General features: G+C 38.7%; 1 protein-coding gene across 1 annotated transcript; it reads right to left on the reverse strand.

Annotated features, from left to right (window-relative positions):
- Positions 1-608: 608 nt before the first annotated feature.
- Positions 609-16,948, reverse strand: si:ch211-117c9.2 (solute carrier family 26 member 6). The gene is made up of 19 exons (XM_042750713.1): positions 16,471-16,948; positions 15,632-15,771; positions 15,287-15,397; positions 14,888-15,060; positions 14,360-14,524; positions 7,902-8,054; positions 7,711-7,793; positions 6,450-6,597; positions 6,207-6,320; positions 5,594-5,671; positions 4,456-4,551; positions 4,265-4,371; positions 4,104-4,173; positions 3,913-4,005; positions 3,711-3,806; positions 1,838-2,140; positions 1,547-1,601; positions 1,273-1,415; positions 609-1,179 (listed from the first exon to the last, which is right to left on the reverse strand). The coding sequence occupies exons 1-19, from the start codon at positions 16,629-16,631 to the stop codon at positions 1,153-1,155; spliced, it is 2,316 nt and encodes a 771-aa protein (XP_042606647.1). The 5' UTR covers positions 16,632-16,948; the 3' UTR covers positions 609-1,152.
- Positions 16,949-20,363: the final 3,415 nt, after the last annotated feature.

Below are 20,363 nucleotides of genomic sequence, written 5' to 3' on the forward strand. Positions count from 1 at the left end.
TAGCTGGAGAACTTGTACATTATTACAGTGTTGCGTGATGGCTCCCAGCTAAACTCGTGTTTCAGCGGAGGAACTCTCGCGTTGGTTTGGCTCAGTGGTTACTTCCGATTGACTGAAAAATCCCCGTCTCATGGTCTTCGGGAAACCGGCGACCGGAGATCGAACCACGGGCGCTGTCCAACGTTTTCATGTTTGATGCCCCGGGAGCTTGCGCTTTAGTCCGTCAATGAGTTTTTAATCATTTTAATAGGATATAAGGGCTCGGTATCAAACTTTAATCTCAGTATGTCTCGACGTCTGACATTTTTACATTTTTACTTTTTAATTTATAAAATTAAGATGTAAGACAGGTGTTGTTTTAATTAACGAATATAAGTCTATTGATATTTATATCTGCATTTGAAAGAAGCAACACAAAGTAGATTTAATTTCTATAGTTTCACTCCTCGCTGTTGTAACACCCGACATGAACAGCAGACGGCGCTCAAATATCATTTTCGACGCTCCAAACATCCAAATATCACATTTTTAATGTTCCTTTTTTTTTTTTTTTTTTTTTTTTTTTTTTTTTTTTTTTTTAAAGTTTCCCAGATTGATTTATAAAATATCTGAATGGCAGCCTATTTATAATGCTTAATTTCTAAGTTATTAATTTATCTTTATTGATATTAATTCACTGAGAAGATGAAATACTCTGAGGCACTCATGTAGTAATTAATTTATCTTTGCATGCAATTTAATAGACCTTGACAGAGTTTTCAAACAATAACAGGCTAAATGTGTAGACAGACTGTTATTTGTAGTGTTACACATATTCAAAGAGAATGAATACCTGCTCTGTGTTTGACCATTTTTTTATGTTACCAGGCTTTTTCTACAACAATTTGTAGACTTTCTAAACAGCTTTTTCTTATTATGTATATCTGTTATATCTATTATATGCCACACTAAGACAGTAAATCACCCAGTCACCGTCCATCATATTGAAACCTATGTTTTATGATACAAACATCTGGCTGTGAGTCTTGGTGGGTATTTTTGACTTGTTGTAATTAGTTTCAGGCTTCTATCATCCTGATGGCGTTCCTCATGGAAACGAAGGCATCTTTTAGGCCTGCCAGTCAAGATCCGGGACAGACTGACACCTGCTGCTCACAGCCTCGTAACGCAGGGCATTTCCTGTGAAAGAGCAACAGCTCACATGAATGTAAGGGAAACAGCAAGGATCTGACTGAGAAACCCTGTGTGTGTTTAGTGTGATGACAGTCTCACCGGAGCAAATTCAGAGCTGGACCGATCTCTCTGAGACCGACACAGACAGCGCAGCACAGCGTCATGGATAGACGGGAAGAGGTGACTTTTTGAGATGGACTCTGAGAAGAATCCGCCTCGCTCCAGCTGCTGCACTACACACACTACAGTCACACACATTGGTAGTGTGAGATAAGCTGCATTTGTTGAAGGCTCATTACATGATCAGTTATAACATTGTCTTGATTTAGCATGTGAATGCTGGAATTAAGAGCGGGTGTCTGATTTGACCCACCTTGGCATCCAGCGATGTAAACAGTGACATCAACCTCTGCAAAATCTTGAAAAATCTAGAAGCATGTTTTAAAAAATCGTGCAGTAAATGTAAAACCATTTCCAGTGCAAACCAATGCGTTTATGAGTATTATCATGAATTACAATGATGTGATAACAACTACCAGTTTATAATATCAAGCAGCATGCACTGTTTAAGTACAGCTAAAATAACTGGAAGCGAATGACTCCGGGAGCCTCGCACATTCACGTTACAGAGAAGGTGGGTACAGATGAATGTGACTTGGCTTACGTTTTTCAGTGTTTTTAGGGTGACCGTGTCGATGAAGCTGACAGGACTGAAGTCCAGGATGATGGAGTGTGTGTGTTCCTGTGCACCGTCACAGCTGGAGGAGTGTGTGTCTGTCTCGTCCCGTTCCTCCTCCTCAGAGTCCTGCTCTGGCTGGAAGCTGCAGTTCATGTTACCGTGGGTTACTGTTGCTATGCCGCTGTCATTGATGATGCATTCCCGGTCCGTTCGGTGACAGTGCACAGATTCACTCACATCCTTCATGGAGACCATCATTCTGTTCGCCAGCTCTCTCAGAACTCCAGTCTGTGAACAACACACATAACCACTTAATAAAACATCACTAAATAATACCTTAAAGAACTAAAACTACAGAAATGTTTCTGTAGGCCTATGTGTATGTGTGTGTGTGTGTGTGTGTGTGTGTGTGTGTGTGTAAACTGTGGTGACCAAATTTTTGTACATGGATGGTGAAACCTGAAATCAGGTTTGGGGTCAGTGTGTTTTCAATGTTTTTTTTAAAGAAAATTCTCTTATAAGTCCCATGCTTATTAGATGAAAAATACATAAAAAAACGTACTTTTGTTAAAAATTATTACAATTTAAAATAAATGTGAATATATGTTAAAATTTAATTTATTCCAGTGATCAAAGCTGTATTTTCAGCATCATTACTCCAGTCTTCAGTGTCACATGATCCTTCAGAAATCATTCTAATATGCTGATTTGCTGCTAAAGCAACATTTCTTATTATTATGTATTATCAATGTTGAAAACAGTTGTGCTGCTTCATATGTTTGTGCTTCATTATTTTTCAGGATTCTATGATGAATATTAAGTTCAAAATAACAGCATTTATTTGTAACAGAAATGTTTTGTAACATTATGTCTTGGTATTAATTTCTTTAATAAATAAATTATTATTATCAATGTTGAAAACAGCTGTGATGATTAATATTTTTGTGGAAACTGATACATTTTATTTCAGGATTCTCTGATGAATACATTTTCATTGCTGGTCCTCATGAAGAACAATTCTGAAAATGTAAAATTGCATAGAGGTTTGTATAGGTTGTTTTCAAGGTTAGAGAATATAAAAGATATAAGCTAAATATAATAATAGAATAATTATAAAAACAACAGAAGTTAATTGAAAATCTTGATCATAGAAAAACAAACATGAATTATTTTCATAATTCTGAAAGTATTCTCAAAATATTACTAATTTAATCTAATAAAAGTGTGACTTTATTCTCAAATTGTTGACTTTCTCATAAAAAGGCTGATTATGAGGTTTTATTTTTAAACATTCACTTTGATCCCATAATGTTATGACTTTATTCTCGTGACTATATGAATTTAGTCTTGTAAAAGGCCAATTATGAGATTGTCAGAACACAATAACTTTATTCTCAAAATATTTATTATGTTGCACTAAAATGCTGCCATATGAAAAATGATTCATAACTAAAAAGTTCATTTTTGTTTAAATCTAAAACACAAAAATAAGTTTTTGATTACTTTAGTTTGGGGTCCAGTTCTCACTATTAACAAACTATTATTGATTGTTAATAGTTAGCAAGGTAATTGTTAAGTTTAAGTATTGGCTAGGGTTTAGGGATCTAGAATATGGTTATGCTGAATAAGGCATTAATACAGTATGTGCTTTATAAGTACTAACAAACAGCCAATATGCCAGTAATACGCATGCTAATAAGTAACTAGTTAATAGTGAGAATTGGTCCCTAACCTAAAGAATTACCAAGTTTTCTTATGGGGTAGGGTTAGTGTGTAGTAATTAGAATGTGTTTGTGGTACTTAGACTGAAACACTCTTTTCTTCTTCAGTAATTCTCATTACAGCATTTGTCTCTAACCTGTTTATCTTGTTTCTTCACTTGTTTCTTTTTTGCATTCTCCTCCTCCTCTTTCCTCTTTTTCAGTTTGAGCAGCTTTGGAATATTAATTCCACTCTGGAAAGAAAGAAAGAAAGAAAGAAAGCAAGAAAGCAAGAAAGAAAGAAGAGCTGAAAGCTGTTGTCTTTGATCCTGTGTGTAATTCATCTGTTGTGTGTGCCACCTTCTTTAATAGAGCCTCTTGATAGAGTTCAGCGTTTGCGTAGTAGATCATTGCAGAGGAACGGAAGATAGTGATACCTGGGATGGCTTTAGCCTGTCAAGAAACACAAATATAGATGATACAAGTACCATAAACAAGCCCACACATGCACACACATGTAAATGAACGGTTTGCCTATAAGGAAGCCTCACCTCTTTATATGACTCTGTTTCTAAGTACAGTTCTGTGTCAGACACCCTGCCAAGCAAAGAGTACCTGGGACTAGAAAGAAAGAAATAACGGCAGTAATGCCTATGAACTTGATAGACACACAGATGTATTTTCTCTCTCTCACACACACACACACACTCACCGCTGGGTCCGGCAGATCACAGTGAGCAGTGTGAAGGTGATGGAAGCTGCCAGACCCAGGTCCAGATTCAACAGAACAGTACAGAGAAAAGTTACCAGCCACACTAGTTGAGAGACAGAAAGAGAGGCACACAGTCAGGACACAGAATCATGTACAGACACAGATCTAGAGTCGTGATGATCAGATCTCACCAGATCTACTCTGCTGCTCCTCCACAGAGCAGGGATATCCTGACACTGCATGAACATTCCCTTCAGATTCACAAACACAATGCTGGACAGCACAGCCTAAAGACAAACACACAAACACAACTACTGCTTACAAACTGCTGCATGTGCAAAATGGAGGATCAGAATTTAAATGGCATTTAATATACTTCTTTAATAAAGAGCTCTGAGATTATCTACACCATTATTATCCATTATATCTTCCATATGAAATTTGTATAATAAATTTGTAAGTTCATACTTTCTAAATTGTCTTAAATGTCAGGGATTGGGCCTTGTTTTCATAGATATTATGTATACATATATGTTTTCATACTGACTTGCTTTCTGCAGTGTATTTGCAATGCATTGCTTTGACCTTTCACTGTAGAGCCCGCCTTCTCGCACACCACCATTGGTTGATTATGAACAATAGCTGCACACTATCGGTCAAGCTACTTTTCAGTCATCACCTTCGTCAAGTATGAAAACAAAAAGAAAACCAAACCAAACCCAGGAGATTTTAGGCAACTTAGAAATCCTGGCCAGAACATGTCCAGGAAAAAAACAGGATGCATGGTCATCCAATTATAATTATAAACTACATTAAATTTTAAATTTACAGGAAAATATTCAGATATATACAAACATTTATGCAGTTATGCACCTGCAGCTTGGCTGTTTTCTTTTTCTTTTTTTAATTTATTCACTTTAATTAAAAATATGTAATTGGCAAGTCATTGACAATGTTGATGCAACCAATTAACAATGAACAAATGAATTATAAGAGCAGAGTTTATACAATTTAAATTTATTTTAAATTCAATTTTAGTAATTTTAGTACTTAAACATTTATTTCAGGCAGTTTCAATTTCAGCTCAATTTCAGCTCTATTTAATTTCCTGAAGATTATTTTTAATAGTTTTGGTTTAAGTTAACAATAACAACACTGGACACAAGAGCCACAAATGAATGTAAATATGTGGAGAGATCTCCTGAATTACAGCGTTATATTCATTGCAATTATTTTAATATCATAATTGAACTCTGTATCACAAATGGCTCTCTCTATATTAATGTAGCTGTACACTTCGACCAATGTTCAGTTGAGTGCATGACTTACTGTGGGCAGTTGCTCAAAAAGTGGACCAAGCTTCAAAACTGTAATGAACACAATAACTGCAGATATCATGCCGGCCACCTGTGTGACACAAAAAGCATATTTGTAGTTGTGCATAACTGTTTGTTTTACATGCATACTGTATGCACAAAGGTTCAGGGTCTGTATGACATTTTAATGTATTTGAAAGAAGACTCTTCTGCTCGCCAAAGCTGCATTTATTTGATCAAAAATACAGTGAAAATGTGAAATTTTATTAAAACTGAAAATGAATGTTTTCTATGTGAACTTTCAGCATAATTACTTCAGTCTTCAGTGTCACATGATCAATCAGAAATCATTCTAATATGCTGATTTGCTGCTCAAAGAACATTTATTATTATTATGTATTATCAATGTTGAAAACAGTTGTGCAGCAGACATATGTTTGTGTTTCATTACTTTATATTTCAGGATTCTATGATGAATAGTAAGTTCAAAATAACCATTTATTCGTAAAAGAAATGTTTTGTAACATTATAAATGTCTTTGTATTAATTTCTTTAATAAATAAATAAATCTTACTGAGCCCAAACTTTTGAAATCCAGTGTATATTTGTGCTTGGTGGAAAATCACCTGTGTCTTTCCCCCCGTGCTCTCCTGCACAAGACTGCGAGACATGGAGGAAGTGACGGAGTAGCACTGGAAAAAGCCACCAATGGTGTTACTGAGCCCCAACGCCACCAACTCCTGCAGAGGGACAATTAGAGACACTCACCACCATACACTGCACATGTATTTTTCAGAACATTATATATATGTGATCAAGTGCCCACTAGATGTGTGACACGGGTTTGTTTTGCGTGACAGATGCTGTACCTGATTGCTGTCTACTTTATATCCATGTTTGAGAGCAAAAGTCTTGCCTAGAGAAATGTTGATGGCGTATCCCACCACAGCCACAGCAAACGCATCTCCAACCACTGAGGAGAAGAAACCCACCTCTGGGACTCTGGGTGGCACCAATCTGAGCAGGGTCAGAGGGTATAGATTACTAACATGGCTCTAGGGCTATTATAGTTAACTGAAATTAAAACTAAAATAAAAAATGGAAATAAAAAATAACAATAAAAAAAACCTTAAAATCTTAAAAATAAAGGTTTTAAAAGTGTGTTTTTGTAATGATGTCATAGAAAAACCATATCTGGTTTCCCAAAGAACCTTCTTTGCGAACATTTCTTAGTGTGAAGTACATTTCAACAATCTAAAGATCATTTTTTTTCCATTATAAAGAATTGTATTGTGCAATGGAAAGTTTCCATGGATGTTAAAAAGGCTCTTAATGGAACCACAGATGCTAAAAAGGAACCTCTATTTTTAAAAGTGTATTTTATTTCAGCTAGTTGCCAATACAATACTTCTAAAATGACTAAAACTAAATAAACTAAAACTAATAAATTTGAATTAATAAAAACTATATACATGTTTTTAAAAAATAAACTAATTAAGACAACAAAAACTTTAATAAAAGTGAAAATAGAATATATTAAAATGAAATCTAACGCTGACACATTTCTGGTCCGCACTGAATTTTTCCATACTGTGAAAGTCAAGTGGGGACCAGCAACTCTTTGGTTACCCACATTCTTCAAAATATCTTCTTTTGTGTTCAGCTGAAAAATTAACCTCATACAGGTTTGGAAGAAAAACGAGGCTAAGTAAATGATAAAAATTTTTAGGTGAACTATGCCTTTAACAAAAACTTTAATGGTATATCAATGATATTAAAATAACACTGCTCTCCACTGACCTTTGTGTGTGTCTTTTATATGCTTAAGGAATACAAAAGTCCTCCTAATGTCTCACGTGAGGGTGTACAGAAAGAGACTGGAATTAGTGCTTTACTGTAGACATGTTTTGATGGATTAACAAAGTCAGTCAACCAAGATTAAGACCAAGAACTGAGCCACCAAGAACTTTCTAACCTCCTGCACGAGGTCAGTGTTTAAAAAGAAACAGTTTGACTTCGCTGCACATGCAAACAATGTCAGACTAAAATGATTTTAAGCCTACTGTTGCTAGTGAAAGCTCACAGTGTTCCTCTAGTATCCACTCAATGTAATGTGAAACGCGTACTCACCCACTGGGAATTTCTCCCACCACGTCGACACCATTAACAGCTCTCAGATCAGCATAATGAGAAACAAGTGTCCCTGCAATAATCTGTAAATATACACACAAAGCTGTTGCATCTGTCTCTTTGTGTACTTACTAGGTCGGAGTTTTGTGGTTTGACATCTGAAGAAACATGGTACATGTGTAGCTACTCACCACCATGAGCTCTATGGGAACAGGGAGGAGTAATCTGCGACTGTAGCAGGAGTTTATCTCTTTCACAATGATCAGAGCTGTGAGAGCCACCAGACTGATCAGAAGAGTGGCAATGTGAGTCTGTGGTAATAACCTGCCCAGCTCCACCAGAGTCTAAAGACAGAGAGGAGTTTATTAAAATAAATATGCATTTTTAAAATGTGACTGAAGTGGATTTTTGTAGATTGATTGCACTTGAGGTCTATATTTTATCTGTGTGCATAATAGTGCAGTGCTTTGAGTGACAGTGGAGGCAAAAGTGAGTTTGGGAGTATGACTAATTAATTAATGTTAATGTTAAAATCCTCAAGCAAATTATTTTGAATGCCCTTTTTCTTGTTTTGTCATCCAAAAGGAAATTATGGAAACCAATCCCAGTATTAAACCCTAAGATGTCTCAAAACAGGACCGCTGGTTTCAGTGAACAGGACACAAAATGGACTTAAAGTCCAGGTACAAGTCAATGCAAAGACTTCTTACTGTTCCATGTGGACACTTAACCTGGGTTGGAGCTCTTAATTTTGAACTCTCAAAGTGCACCAGATTTAAGCATTTAATTTTAAAATGTACAAAATTGTCTTGGACCTACCAAGAGGGATCGAGGTCTACCCATCATATACTCACAAAACCACGTGTGAAACACTGGACCCATTGTTAAGCATAATTAGCAAACCAATATAATGTGAGCAATTTGATGTCACTAGTCCAAACTGTGGATTTACAAATTCATTCAGTTTGACTGCCACATTTTTGTTCAGACCAATGTGAAATTCTGACAAAATTTTTATTGTAAATCTTAACCGGTCGATGGAAAATAGGCTACCTTGTTATCAGAAGTGTTGAGATTTTTAGAATGCACATTAGAACTGTTTATGGAGCAGATAAAATTAAATTTATCATAGTGTCTCCGGCCATCATTTTTTGTTTATGCAAACAAAAAGTGTATAGTGGTTCTAATTTTATTTGTTGGCTTTTGTTATAAAACTTGGTAAATTGATTTCAGTGTGTTCAGTGCTGGCGTTGGATGGCAAACTTTCTTCAAAAGCACTGGCGGGCAAAGAGTTGAAGTTGGATCTTTTTTCAACCAACTCTATATACCTTGTGCCAGAGAAACAAGCCATAATTTTGTTTTTGTAAATTAGATGGTAATTAGATTTACTTAATGAAAGTTATCAAGAGCATTGTAATATTTGAAGTGGATAACAAATGTTCATTCATAAATCCATAAGAATAAGAACTTTATGCTGTGGAAATCAAGGCCGTAAACATGACTTGAACATTGAAGGGACCACCTATATATATCGATTTTTTTTTATATATATGTGGTGTTACCAGGATGGTATGTCCGTCATAACACATTTGAGCCAGTAATCAATCCATGATCTTTATTTTACGTGTTGCAGCATTGGAACCAACTACAGAGTTGTATGCGATTTAAAGTCAGGAACGCACCAACTCTATAGAAATCTCTCTCCATGAGAGTAAGAAAGGGAAAGACTCCTTCAGTGGTACAAACACACACCACACAAAGGCAGCTAATTATTCATTCAGTGCACCTGAGGAGGCTTAGCTCCACCCATAGCTGACTATGTCATGTGACCTCATCAGAATTCTCAACAGCCGCTCCCAAATTATATGTAAACATATTTGCCCTTAGAGAATTCTATACAATTTCTTATTTTGAGTCATCTGAAAACTGTCTGGAAGTGCAATCAGGGCGTCTACGATTCCAGTAAGAAAGGCACCTATTTTACATTACATCAAACAATACATTAAAGATTAAACACATGTACAGGTAGAAGCCATGGCTACAGTTCAATAAGGTTAGAGGTCAGAGTAAAGGCCATAAAAAAATCCCTGAAAAAGGTGGAGGCCATGGTTCTGGCAGGGTTGTGAACAGAAGAAAGGATGTCAGCCATTTTAATAGAATCCCAAATGTGGGATGAGGCTCAAACAACACTGCTGAACATAGGCTGCTGATACTGGTTAACTCACAGTTGAATTTCCAGGTGGGTTCACTATTGGAGGGCCAAACGTTGTCTGAGGTACAGACATAGGAACATTACTAATAGCAGTCACATCTGAAGGTCCAGTAGATAGAGCTTGAGGAAACTTGACTAACTGAGGATGATACCGCCATTGGAAAAAAGGGGCTTGGATGAACAAATGGACCATAAGGTGGATATCCTGCAGGATTAAGAAAAGGCACTGGATAATGTGGAAACATCCAGGGGAAAGATGCATTACTCTGCATTTGACTAGGAACAATGCTGCTCCGTACTGCTTGTTGATCACTGAATGGATAAACTGGATATACTGGCTGTTGACCTGATGATGATAACCAAGACGGACCATTGCCAAACTGAACTGGATTCATACTCATTACAGGATCATTTCCCAAAGGCTGTGATTGTAAAGCAATATGCTCTGTGGTAACAGGTTCAGTTGGCAATTGTGAAGCGGGAGGCTGTAAAGAACTGGGTTCTAATGACACTCTCTCTTCTTGTGGCAATGCTGTAGGCAGCATAGATCTTGATGGAGGAGGGAGAGTACTTTGTCTGCTATGTTTAGGAGGTGTTAATGGATCATATTTTGCCTCATGTTGTCTTAGGCATTCACCCAGTTCATGAACAAGAGAAGCTCCAGTATTGCCATCTTCGTGATTATCTCTAACAATAGGAGATGTTTGGCTGAACTGGTTGAAAAGGAGGAACTTCTACTCCTTGTACTTATTGCTCTCATTGTGTGGCTCAGCTCTGATAACATTCCTTTTATTTGCTGTATATCTTCAGCAAGAACTCTCACCTCATCTAGAGTTTTAGCTATGGCAGCCCCCTGTGTTATCTCCTGGGACACTTGATCAGAAGTTTGTCCTTGTGTGCAGATGGAATCTGTAAATGATCTTGGCTGAGTTAATAGATAATCCTGGTGCCATCTTGGGGGTTTTAAAATCCGTTTAGGTCTTGCAAGCTCATCATCTTTATCCATCCTTTATCCTTTATCCACTAGCCTCTCTGGCTTGAAGGACCATGTAAAGTTTTGCAAGTGCGTTGATTCAGGAAATGTGCTACCAGGATGGTGTGTCCGTCAAAACAGACATGCTTTTTGCCTGTGAATTCTTCGAGCGCCGTTCCAGCGTGCACTGGCTTACATGCCAGCAGCTCCTCTAAAATCACGACGGGAAATACCACCTAGTCTCGTCAAACTTTACTCTTTTCTTTCTTTTACTTTAGTTTCTTTTCTGTTACGTTGAGAGTTTTGTGTTCTGAGTTAAGTTTTGCTGCAACGCTGTGTCTCCGAATTCACCTTGATTCTGTGACCGCCTCAAAACTTCAACCAGCCCACAACTCCGCATCTTCAGCCAACGCCCATCCATTGGCTTCCCAAGACATCACTTCAGTGGCTACTGAACTTCCAGCCAGTCAGCAACCTTGGAAAACCCATTTCTGCATGGACAACAACAAGGGAACCCCCTAAACAAGCAACGCAAGTACTTTCAGATCCTAAATGAACTGGTGCATTTAATATAAATTTTACCCTAATTGAGGAACTCAATGCAAGGGTTAATTAAGCGATTGATGGTTGTTTAGGTCTATGCAATTGTACATATTGCTATAAACTTGGGATTTCACATTTTCAAGTCATTCTTTCCTCACTTTCGTTCAGTGAATCGCTGGTCGATTTACTTGGTCAGCCGTAAAACAGTGATTCTGTCCAAATTCCTTATAAAATCAAAAATAATTTCCCTCGACCTAAATTGACCTGTTTCCCTTACATGGTCAAAGGCTGGAACCTGCACTGGATTCTGGTTGAAGGCTGGAGCCTGCACTGGACTTGGGTCTGGGGCTGGAGCCTCCACTGTACACTGGTCTGGGGCTGGAGCCTACACTGGACACTGGTCTGGGGCTGGAGCCTGCACTCTACACTGGTCTGGGGCTGGAGCCTGCACTGTACTCTGGTCTGGGGCTGAAGCCTACACTGTACACTGGTCTGGGGCTGGAGCCTACACTGTACTCTGGTCAGATGCTGGAGCCTGCACTGTACTCTGGTCTGGGGCTGGAGCCTGCACTGTACTCTGGTCTGGGGCTGAAGCCTACACTGTACTTTGGTCTGGGGCTGGAGCCTGCACTGTACTCTGGTCAGGTGCTGGTGTGTGGATTGGGCTTTGGTTGTGTTCTGGTGCCTGCACTGTACTCTGGTCTGGGGCTGGAGCCTGCACTGGACTTGGGTCTGGGGCTGGAGCCTGCACTCTACACTGGTCTGGGGCTGGAGCCTGCACTGTACTTTGGTCTGGGGCTGGAGCCTGCACTGTACTCTGGTCTGGGGCTGGAGCCTGCACTGTACTCTGGTCTGGGGCTGGAGCCTACACTGTACTCTGGTCAGGTGCTGGTCGTTTGGGTGTGGTGTGTTCACTGTACTCTGTACCTCTCTGGGCCAAATTCGGGAACAGGGGCCCTCTCTGGGATAGACTCTGGGATAGAACCCCTCTCTGGGCCAAACTTGGGAACAGAAGCCATCTCTGGTCTGATTCGGCAACAAAAGCCTCCTCTGGGCTAAACACGGAAACAGGAGCCCTCTCTGAGCTAGACTCGGGGATTGAAGCCCTCTCTGGGCTAAACTCGGGGACTGGAGCCCTCTCTGAGATATACTCGGGAACATAAGCCTTCTCTTGATGCTGGTCAGTGGCTAGAGCAATCTCTCGACTCTGGCCCCCAGGGCCTATTATATATAGGCCTGCCTATTACATATATTTATTTATAATAATAATAAATAATCCACAGGCAGGAGAAACGCAGGAGATTAACACAAATCAACATTAATACCGTAACTAAGGAGCAGGGGCAAAACACAGGGCTTAAATAATAGGAGACAAACAAGATTATTAATAAACACAAGTGGAACTGAATGAACTAATCAGGGCAACTCAGGAAAACTAGGTCAAAGGAACAAAAGACAGAAGATCAGGAACACAAACAAATGTCCATAACCGTGATAGTTCACCCCCTTCCAGAAAGGCATGTCCTGGCGCCACATATTCCAACAGAGGAGGGAGGGTGAGGGTTCAGGAGGCAGGTGTGGGGCAGGCAAGGGGCAGGCAATGGGAAAGGGGCCGAAAAACTAAAATTGTCCAAAAAAGTCCATTGGAGTGTAAGGTGAGAGGAGCCGAGCGGAAGCCAGGAGCAAGAGGAGCCACATGGAGATCCAGAGACCAGCCAGGATAGCAGCCCACGGTGGAGTCGACGGAGGGAGGAGCCATGGTGGAGGAAGGGCTGATGACTCCAGGGGGGCGACTGATGGAGACGGAGCCAATGGACGAGGACCCCAGGATGGAGCCGAGCAGACGGAGAGCCAGGGCGACACTGGACAAGGGAGCCCAGTCGAGCCAGTGGGATGACGGGCTACAGTGGAGACGAGGGAGCTAGAAGCCAAGGCGGAGCCGATGGGTCGAAGGACCGAGGCTGGAGGCAGAGACAGGGGATCCTCACAACAAGGTGGAACTGGAGTCCCGAGGCAGATCAGAGCGCCCCGATGGCGCTGACTGAGATAATTAATAAACACAAGTGGAACTGAATGAACTAATCAGGGCAACTCAGAAAAACTAGGTAAAAGGGACAAAAGACAGGAACACAAACAAAAGTCCATGACCGTGACATCAATGGCCCTTGGCTTGGTTTTGTCGGCAGAATTTGGCCTTCGGGCAAAAACTAATTGAGGAACCCTGATATACAATATAATTACTGTAGTTGTGATTGATGGTTAATTGCAATATGATAGAGTTTACTTTTACCACAGTTTTCAATAGGAGAATGGCATAGTATAGCGAAAGTTTGTGTAGCCACTGAGATTTTAGTGGAAATGCGATAATAGACTTCATTGTAGGCTCTTATTAATTGACTGAATAAGATTTTTTTTAATTTTAAAAGCTGTGTGTTTTTTTTAAAAAGAAACATTTATCATTTTTTTATTAGGTAAACAAAATAATTTGAGAATACGTAATTTATTAAAAAAAATTTTTTACATAGTTATGTATTAAATTCCCATTATACTGTATGCCATTTATGCCATGAAAAAAAAACACTTTTTACCTCCCAATTCTCATTCTATTTCAATCTGAGGTTTATATCTTGCAATATGAGTTAACATCTCCAATTCAGTTTTCCGCCTTACGAGTTTCTGGCATTTTTCCCTTCACAATTTTGACTTAACATCTCATAATCAGTTTTTTGTTTTTCAGAATTTTGAGGTAGCAGTCTAGAAAGGCCATTATTTTCAGTAATAATCATTAGCTATTAAAAATAATTTTAATTAATCTTCCTTGAATTTACAGTCTTAAAAGGCCTAAATGGCAGTGTCGGTCAGAATTATTGCATGTTATTCTTAGTTTACATTGTTAAGATTTAACAAACTGAAATACTCACATATAGCAGCTGCAGGGGTCCACTGAATCGTCTAGGTGAAACTCCAAACATGTATTTGAGTTGAGAGGTGATCACGTGAGTGGCTGCACCTGTCGTGTAGCCCCGCACTAACGGCTCCGAGAGGTACGTCACTACAAACCCGAACCGAACCAGACCCAACAGAACCTAAAGAAACACTTACTTCATCAGCAAAACCTCTTTTAAACAAAACAAACTGAAACTTTACAGGTCCAAGGTGCTTATTGTTGGTTTTATTATTTTGTTTAGTTTGTTTACTTTGCACTGGTTTGAAAATATGGTTTTTTTTTTTTTTTTTTTTTTTTACAATGATTCTTATACCTTTGTTTGTTTATTCTTTTATTTTCTTGTGTAGCCTATTTATTTGATTGTTTTTCACATTCCTTAAAGTATTTTACCCCACATTTAGCATGCATTATGGTTTGGTTATTTTTTTTACTTGTTTGTTCATTCTTTTGTATTTTCATGTTTGTTTCCAGATTCTTTCATGTGTTGTTTTGCAAGACTCACCTGAAATATGCCGCACAATAACGTTGTTGCTGCAGCCACTTTCACTCGCTGAACATCTCTCGCCTCCATGTCCATGACGACTGATTCATTTGTCCCATTGGTCAGAAAGTGATCATCAGGAGCCAATCGCTCTGAGACACTCCCGATCATTATGCTAATCACTGCAAAGGTTCCTGGAATATTTAAGGAACCCAAATCAGTTTTCATACTGTGTAAGCTATGTATGAAAATGATGATTCTACATGATAATGCAGGTAAAAAATATTGCATGAAATGTTTTATATATATATATATATATATATATATATATATATATATATATATATATATATATATATATATATATATATATATATATATATTAGTTTTTACATTTATATATTCTTTTTCTTCACTTACCTATGGAGACGTGTCTAGAAGTGCCAAAGATGAAGTACACCAGTACAGGATAGAAGGAGGTGTAAAGACCAAAAACAGGTGGCACAGAAGCCAGGAGAGCATACGCCATACCTGAGTGTCAACACACACACACACACACACACACACACACACACACACACACTAATAATGTATCCCTTTGACTTCCCATTCACATCGGCTGATATAATTTATTTAAAACATTGTTTCGACTGATTATAAGCTTTTTGGGGGTGGACATTCCAGAAATGGGGTTTAGGGTTTTTTTTTTTTAGAGAATTTTTTCCTTATGTGTAATTCCTTTGTAACTTGCACTTGTAAACTGACCCTGAGGCAGATGCATGATTCCCACACTGACACCTGAAACCAGGTCACCAAGTCCGTTCTCCCGAACAGAATACTGGGGGATCCAGGAGAGAAGCGGTATCCACTTTAGAATACAAATCTTCCACTGTCCCAGAGAGCACTTGAGCAGACCGTGAGAGAATAAAGAGCTTTGTAGAATGAGTTTATAGAATGTAACTTAATTTTAAAGCATCCTTGACCTTACAGGCTGACTGCAATGATATCCACAAGATTAGAACAGGAAACACTACATTTTAGCTGATGAGATGCCAAGCTCAGTTGTTTACAGTAGGGTATGTGTCCCTAAGAACATTAAGAAAGAGCTAACAGGTTACTTTTGTGAAATGTGAAATATTATTTAACATCGCTATAAGTACATGATATATATATATCAACACAACTGGTTTAAATCAGGAAGAAATTGCTTTTTAAAGGTAACAATTTTACAGTGTATGAAATGACAACAAAATTACATGCTCTTCATAGTTTTCAAGCAATTATTGCTTTCAAAATGGTTATGCAAGCTCACATTTTACAACATCCCTAGTATAAACAAGACTGTTCATTTGACTTTTTGAACTTCTATGAATGTGTATATTGTTCAATTGAAAAAAAAAATCGTAATAATTAATAATTTGTAAGTAACACCAAGATCATGGGTTTGATTCTCATTATACACTCATTCAGTGTTTACATGATACAATCCAATGTAAGTTGCTTTGAATAATCTGCGAGGTGCATACCAATATTTACCCATATTGCAACTGTTTGCAGTAGAACCAAATTTAGACAGATTTTGTCACACTGTCTTTGCATCTTACCTTACAGAGTCACAGATCTTCTTCTTTATTGAGGACCGCTGGATTTCAGTCTGCCGTTGAGCTACTTCATCTAGTTTAAGTCCATCCAGGATGATCCTCTCCACACAGACTGTTGCTCCAGCATGATCAGATACACCCATGCCTGTCCTGTTCATGTTCATATACGCTCCTCTCTGCTTAGGTTTAGGGGTTTCAGCAAACCACCTTAAACCCCTCCCAGGGTTTCACGTATAGATTGAGACTTTTTTTTCTCTCCCTGAGTATATGCCTTTGAAGATTCTCCTTTTCGCTGAGCATGTTTGGGTTTTCAAGCAGAGATGACAGACATGCTGGAAGGGATCATCTAAAGGTGCAGCCAAAGGCGGATTTCAATGTGCAGTTACAAGTGCAAACCAGAAATGTCCACATTAGAAAAGTTCTTGGGTCCTTATCAGAGTCTTCACAGGTCAATCCCACACCACACCCACAGCATGCAGTCTCATAAACATGAGCGTGCCAAATGGATCACGCATCTGTAAATTAACTCACGACACTTCACTGGCTCACAAACACACTGACAAAAAGAAAGGTTTTTTTTATCACTTTGCTGGCTTAAACTTTTTGTCCAGAGCACATTTTGGACAATATCTGGACAATCTGTGCTAGACCAGGAATGTTCAGAATAATGACAGTTTCAGTCTTTGTTATGCTGATTAAGAGATATTTCACAGTGAACACGAAAAGCTGTCTTTTAACCAAATGAAAGCTTTTGTAGCACAGCTTTTTCTTTTTGCTTTTTCTTGTTTCACAAGCTCACCCTTACATATAATCTTATTGAGCAAATAGTAAGCATATTTTGGAGTGCTGTCCTGCGGGAGGGGTCCAAACCCAGAATATAGCTCAAACCCAGAGAAATCCCCCTATCCTTAGTATGGGATGAGAATAGATTAAGAGTGGGGAGTTGGGGTGGAGGAGGGATGCCGGTGTTGTGCCCATTATCGACTCCCTACCAAATTATTACCCCTCTCGTTGAAATCGATGAAACCAGTGTTGTGCCCAATTCTGACCCCCGCCATTACCACCCCTCCCCCTCTAGTACTGGTAGGTTTAGGGTTAGGTGTGAGGGAGGGGTTAGGGGTGGGGTTAGGATTACAATTTTAGACTTTTTATTGTATTTTTAATAGTCAATCAAAATTAATAGTCAACTAATCGATAGTGCTGCCAGTAAGTTACTGTAACTACCCCTTTACAGTAGCTTATCGCAAGTTCATTTTACAGTGTAATGCCCTTACTGCAATTTAATTTTACAGTATGATTGCCTTACTGCAATTTAATTTTACAGTAAAATACCCTTACCACAACTTAATTTTACAGTACTATATTCTTATATCCTTGCTGTAACTTAGTTTTACAGTATAATAATATTACAGTAATTTTACTGTAATTTATTTTACACTATTTATTTTATAAAACCTTTGAATATTTTACATGAATGCCATTAAATGTAATAAATTCCAAATAAGTGACCTGAGTCCATGTACAACAGTATATTTTTCATTCACTGTCACTATTAAATACATAAATTACTTACCTATTTATTGTGCTTTATTCTGCAAAATTACAAAACAAAATTGAGAACTGAATTCATAACAACAAATCAAAGCAGAGATCATGACTCTTTCTGATTCTGATGACAATATTGCAACAAAAAGAAATATGGCAACAAGCATCCTAGTTGGTTTTGGCTGCATGGCCTCCATAACAGCTGATCTGGAATAAACCAGAGGGGAAATGTGTGAGAAATGGTCATGAGTTTATCTTATCTAAATTTGTTCATGGACAGACAAGGTAACAACTTGTGCAACACCAGTTATTCCCAGTATAGTATTGTTTAAACAGTATTGTTTTTTTTTCCTTGTCAGGGAACTCCATTAATTGCCTGAATGTACAGTCACATTAAAGAGTAACTGTATGGTCCTTCAAACTTAAACTTGGAATTAAATCAATAAACGGAAGACAGAAACTGGGTCACGGAGAGAAAACACAGACAAAACATGGAACAGAGTCTGACATAATGCCCCCCTCCGGAAGGCATGTCCTCACGCCATACAACATCCAATGGGGAGAGGGCGTGGGCGCTCTGGAGGTTCTTCAGGACAGGCATGGGACAGTGGCCTCCAGAGTGGAACCCGTTCGGGGCACCATGGCAGATCTGGGGACTCCGGAGGCTATGGTGGAGCTGTGGACTCAGGAGGCCATGGCGCCTTGGCCTCTACGGCTGGAGTCTCCAAGGCCACGGCTCCTGTGGCGGTTGGGGAGGTTTGGGATCAGGAGACTTGGGAGCCCCTCAAAAACAAAAAAAAAATACTTGTGGAAATTCACGGGGCCGTACTCGGGGCCTGGAGCCCTTCCTGGGCATAACGTGGGATCAGGAGCCCTCCCTGGGCTTAACGTGGTGCTGGCACTGGAGGGTGCTCTGGAGGAGCAGGCACAGCAAAGCGCTTTCGAGGAGCTGGCACTGGAATGAGTCTTGGGGCTGGAGCCGACACTGGAGTGAGCTCTGGGGCCGGAGCCAAACTGGAGCCTAATTTATATTCACATGGCTTTTTTTTTCTCGTTGGGAAACTTATGAGAATAGGTGCGTTCGACCTGAAGCACGGCTATAGACGGTGGTCAACAAGAGTAGCCGCTCGCAGTCGGGGGCAGAGTTGAAAACAGACACGTCAAGCCGGACACTTTCTGCTCCCGTTAGTGACACTCACGTGGTGTTTGCATACTTTATCACAGATGAAGTGAATTAAATGCAAAATTTGTCAAATACAAAGACATTTCAGAAACATTTTCATTTGCAACATAAAACTTTTTATATACTGCTTAATACAGCGCCATATTTTCAAGAATAAAGTTCAACATAATCATATATTATTTAAATAATAATAAAGTAGTGGTATATATGCTTTTATCTGTGTTTTATGATAAATGTTACTCAATACAACAGTGTGACTACAGTAAAAAAGCTTTTACTGTTCTAAAAACACAGATTTGTGGACATTATTGGAATTGAAAAGGTTAGAATAAAGGAATAAACCAAGCGGTAACCTCCCGCTCTCGTGAAGCCAACACGGAAGTGACTAAAAGTCGCACTGTTGTATTGAGTCACGTTTATCATACAATACTGGAAAAAAAAAACATATACCCCCACTTTATTAGTATTTAAATAGTATATGATTATGTTGAACTTCATTCTTGAAAATATGGCACTGTATTAAGCAGTATGTTAAAACTGTTTCTGTTGCTCATGAAAACGTTTCTAAAATGTTGTATATTTGACAAATATTCCATTTAATTCAGTCAGTCATGTGACATGTGACAGTCATGTGGCATTCTGCTGCGTTCAAGTCCTCCTGGGAAGTTCGTACTTACGAGTTGAAAAGTCGTAATTACGACGTCGGGTGCGTTCAAGTCAGTTTAGTCAGCACAAGATGGCGGTGTACCTTCTTTTAATAAATTACAAGAAAATACAACAGGGTTTGTTAACTCTGCTTATAGAAAATGAAGAGCAAATAATTTACATCAGGTGTGTTTTGCATTTTAAATTTTTTTAAATAATTTATGAAGCCACTTTAATCTGTATCGCATAAAAACTTATTAATTGTTATATTGCAATCCTGTCTATCAATTTCAACTAAAAAATTACCGTCAACAACAGACGTTGCATCCATCGATTCTGTCATGTTTCTTATTGACACGCCCCCAACTCAGAAACTCGGAGCTTAAAGAAAATTCAGTTTCCCACTCGTAATTATGACTTTGTGTTGGCGTTCATGTGCGTTTAACTCATAAATACGATGTATCCAAAATGACTTGAACGCATCATTAGTGCCGTCTCAAGACAGATAAAATTTCTAACCGGC

Source organism: Cyprinus carpio, chromosome B23 (genome assembly GCF_018340385.1).
Source record: "Cyprinus carpio isolate SPL01 chromosome B23, ASM1834038v1, whole genome shotgun sequence".
NCBI classification, from domain to species: domain Eukaryota; kingdom Metazoa; phylum Chordata; class Actinopteri; order Cypriniformes; family Cyprinidae; genus Cyprinus; species Cyprinus carpio.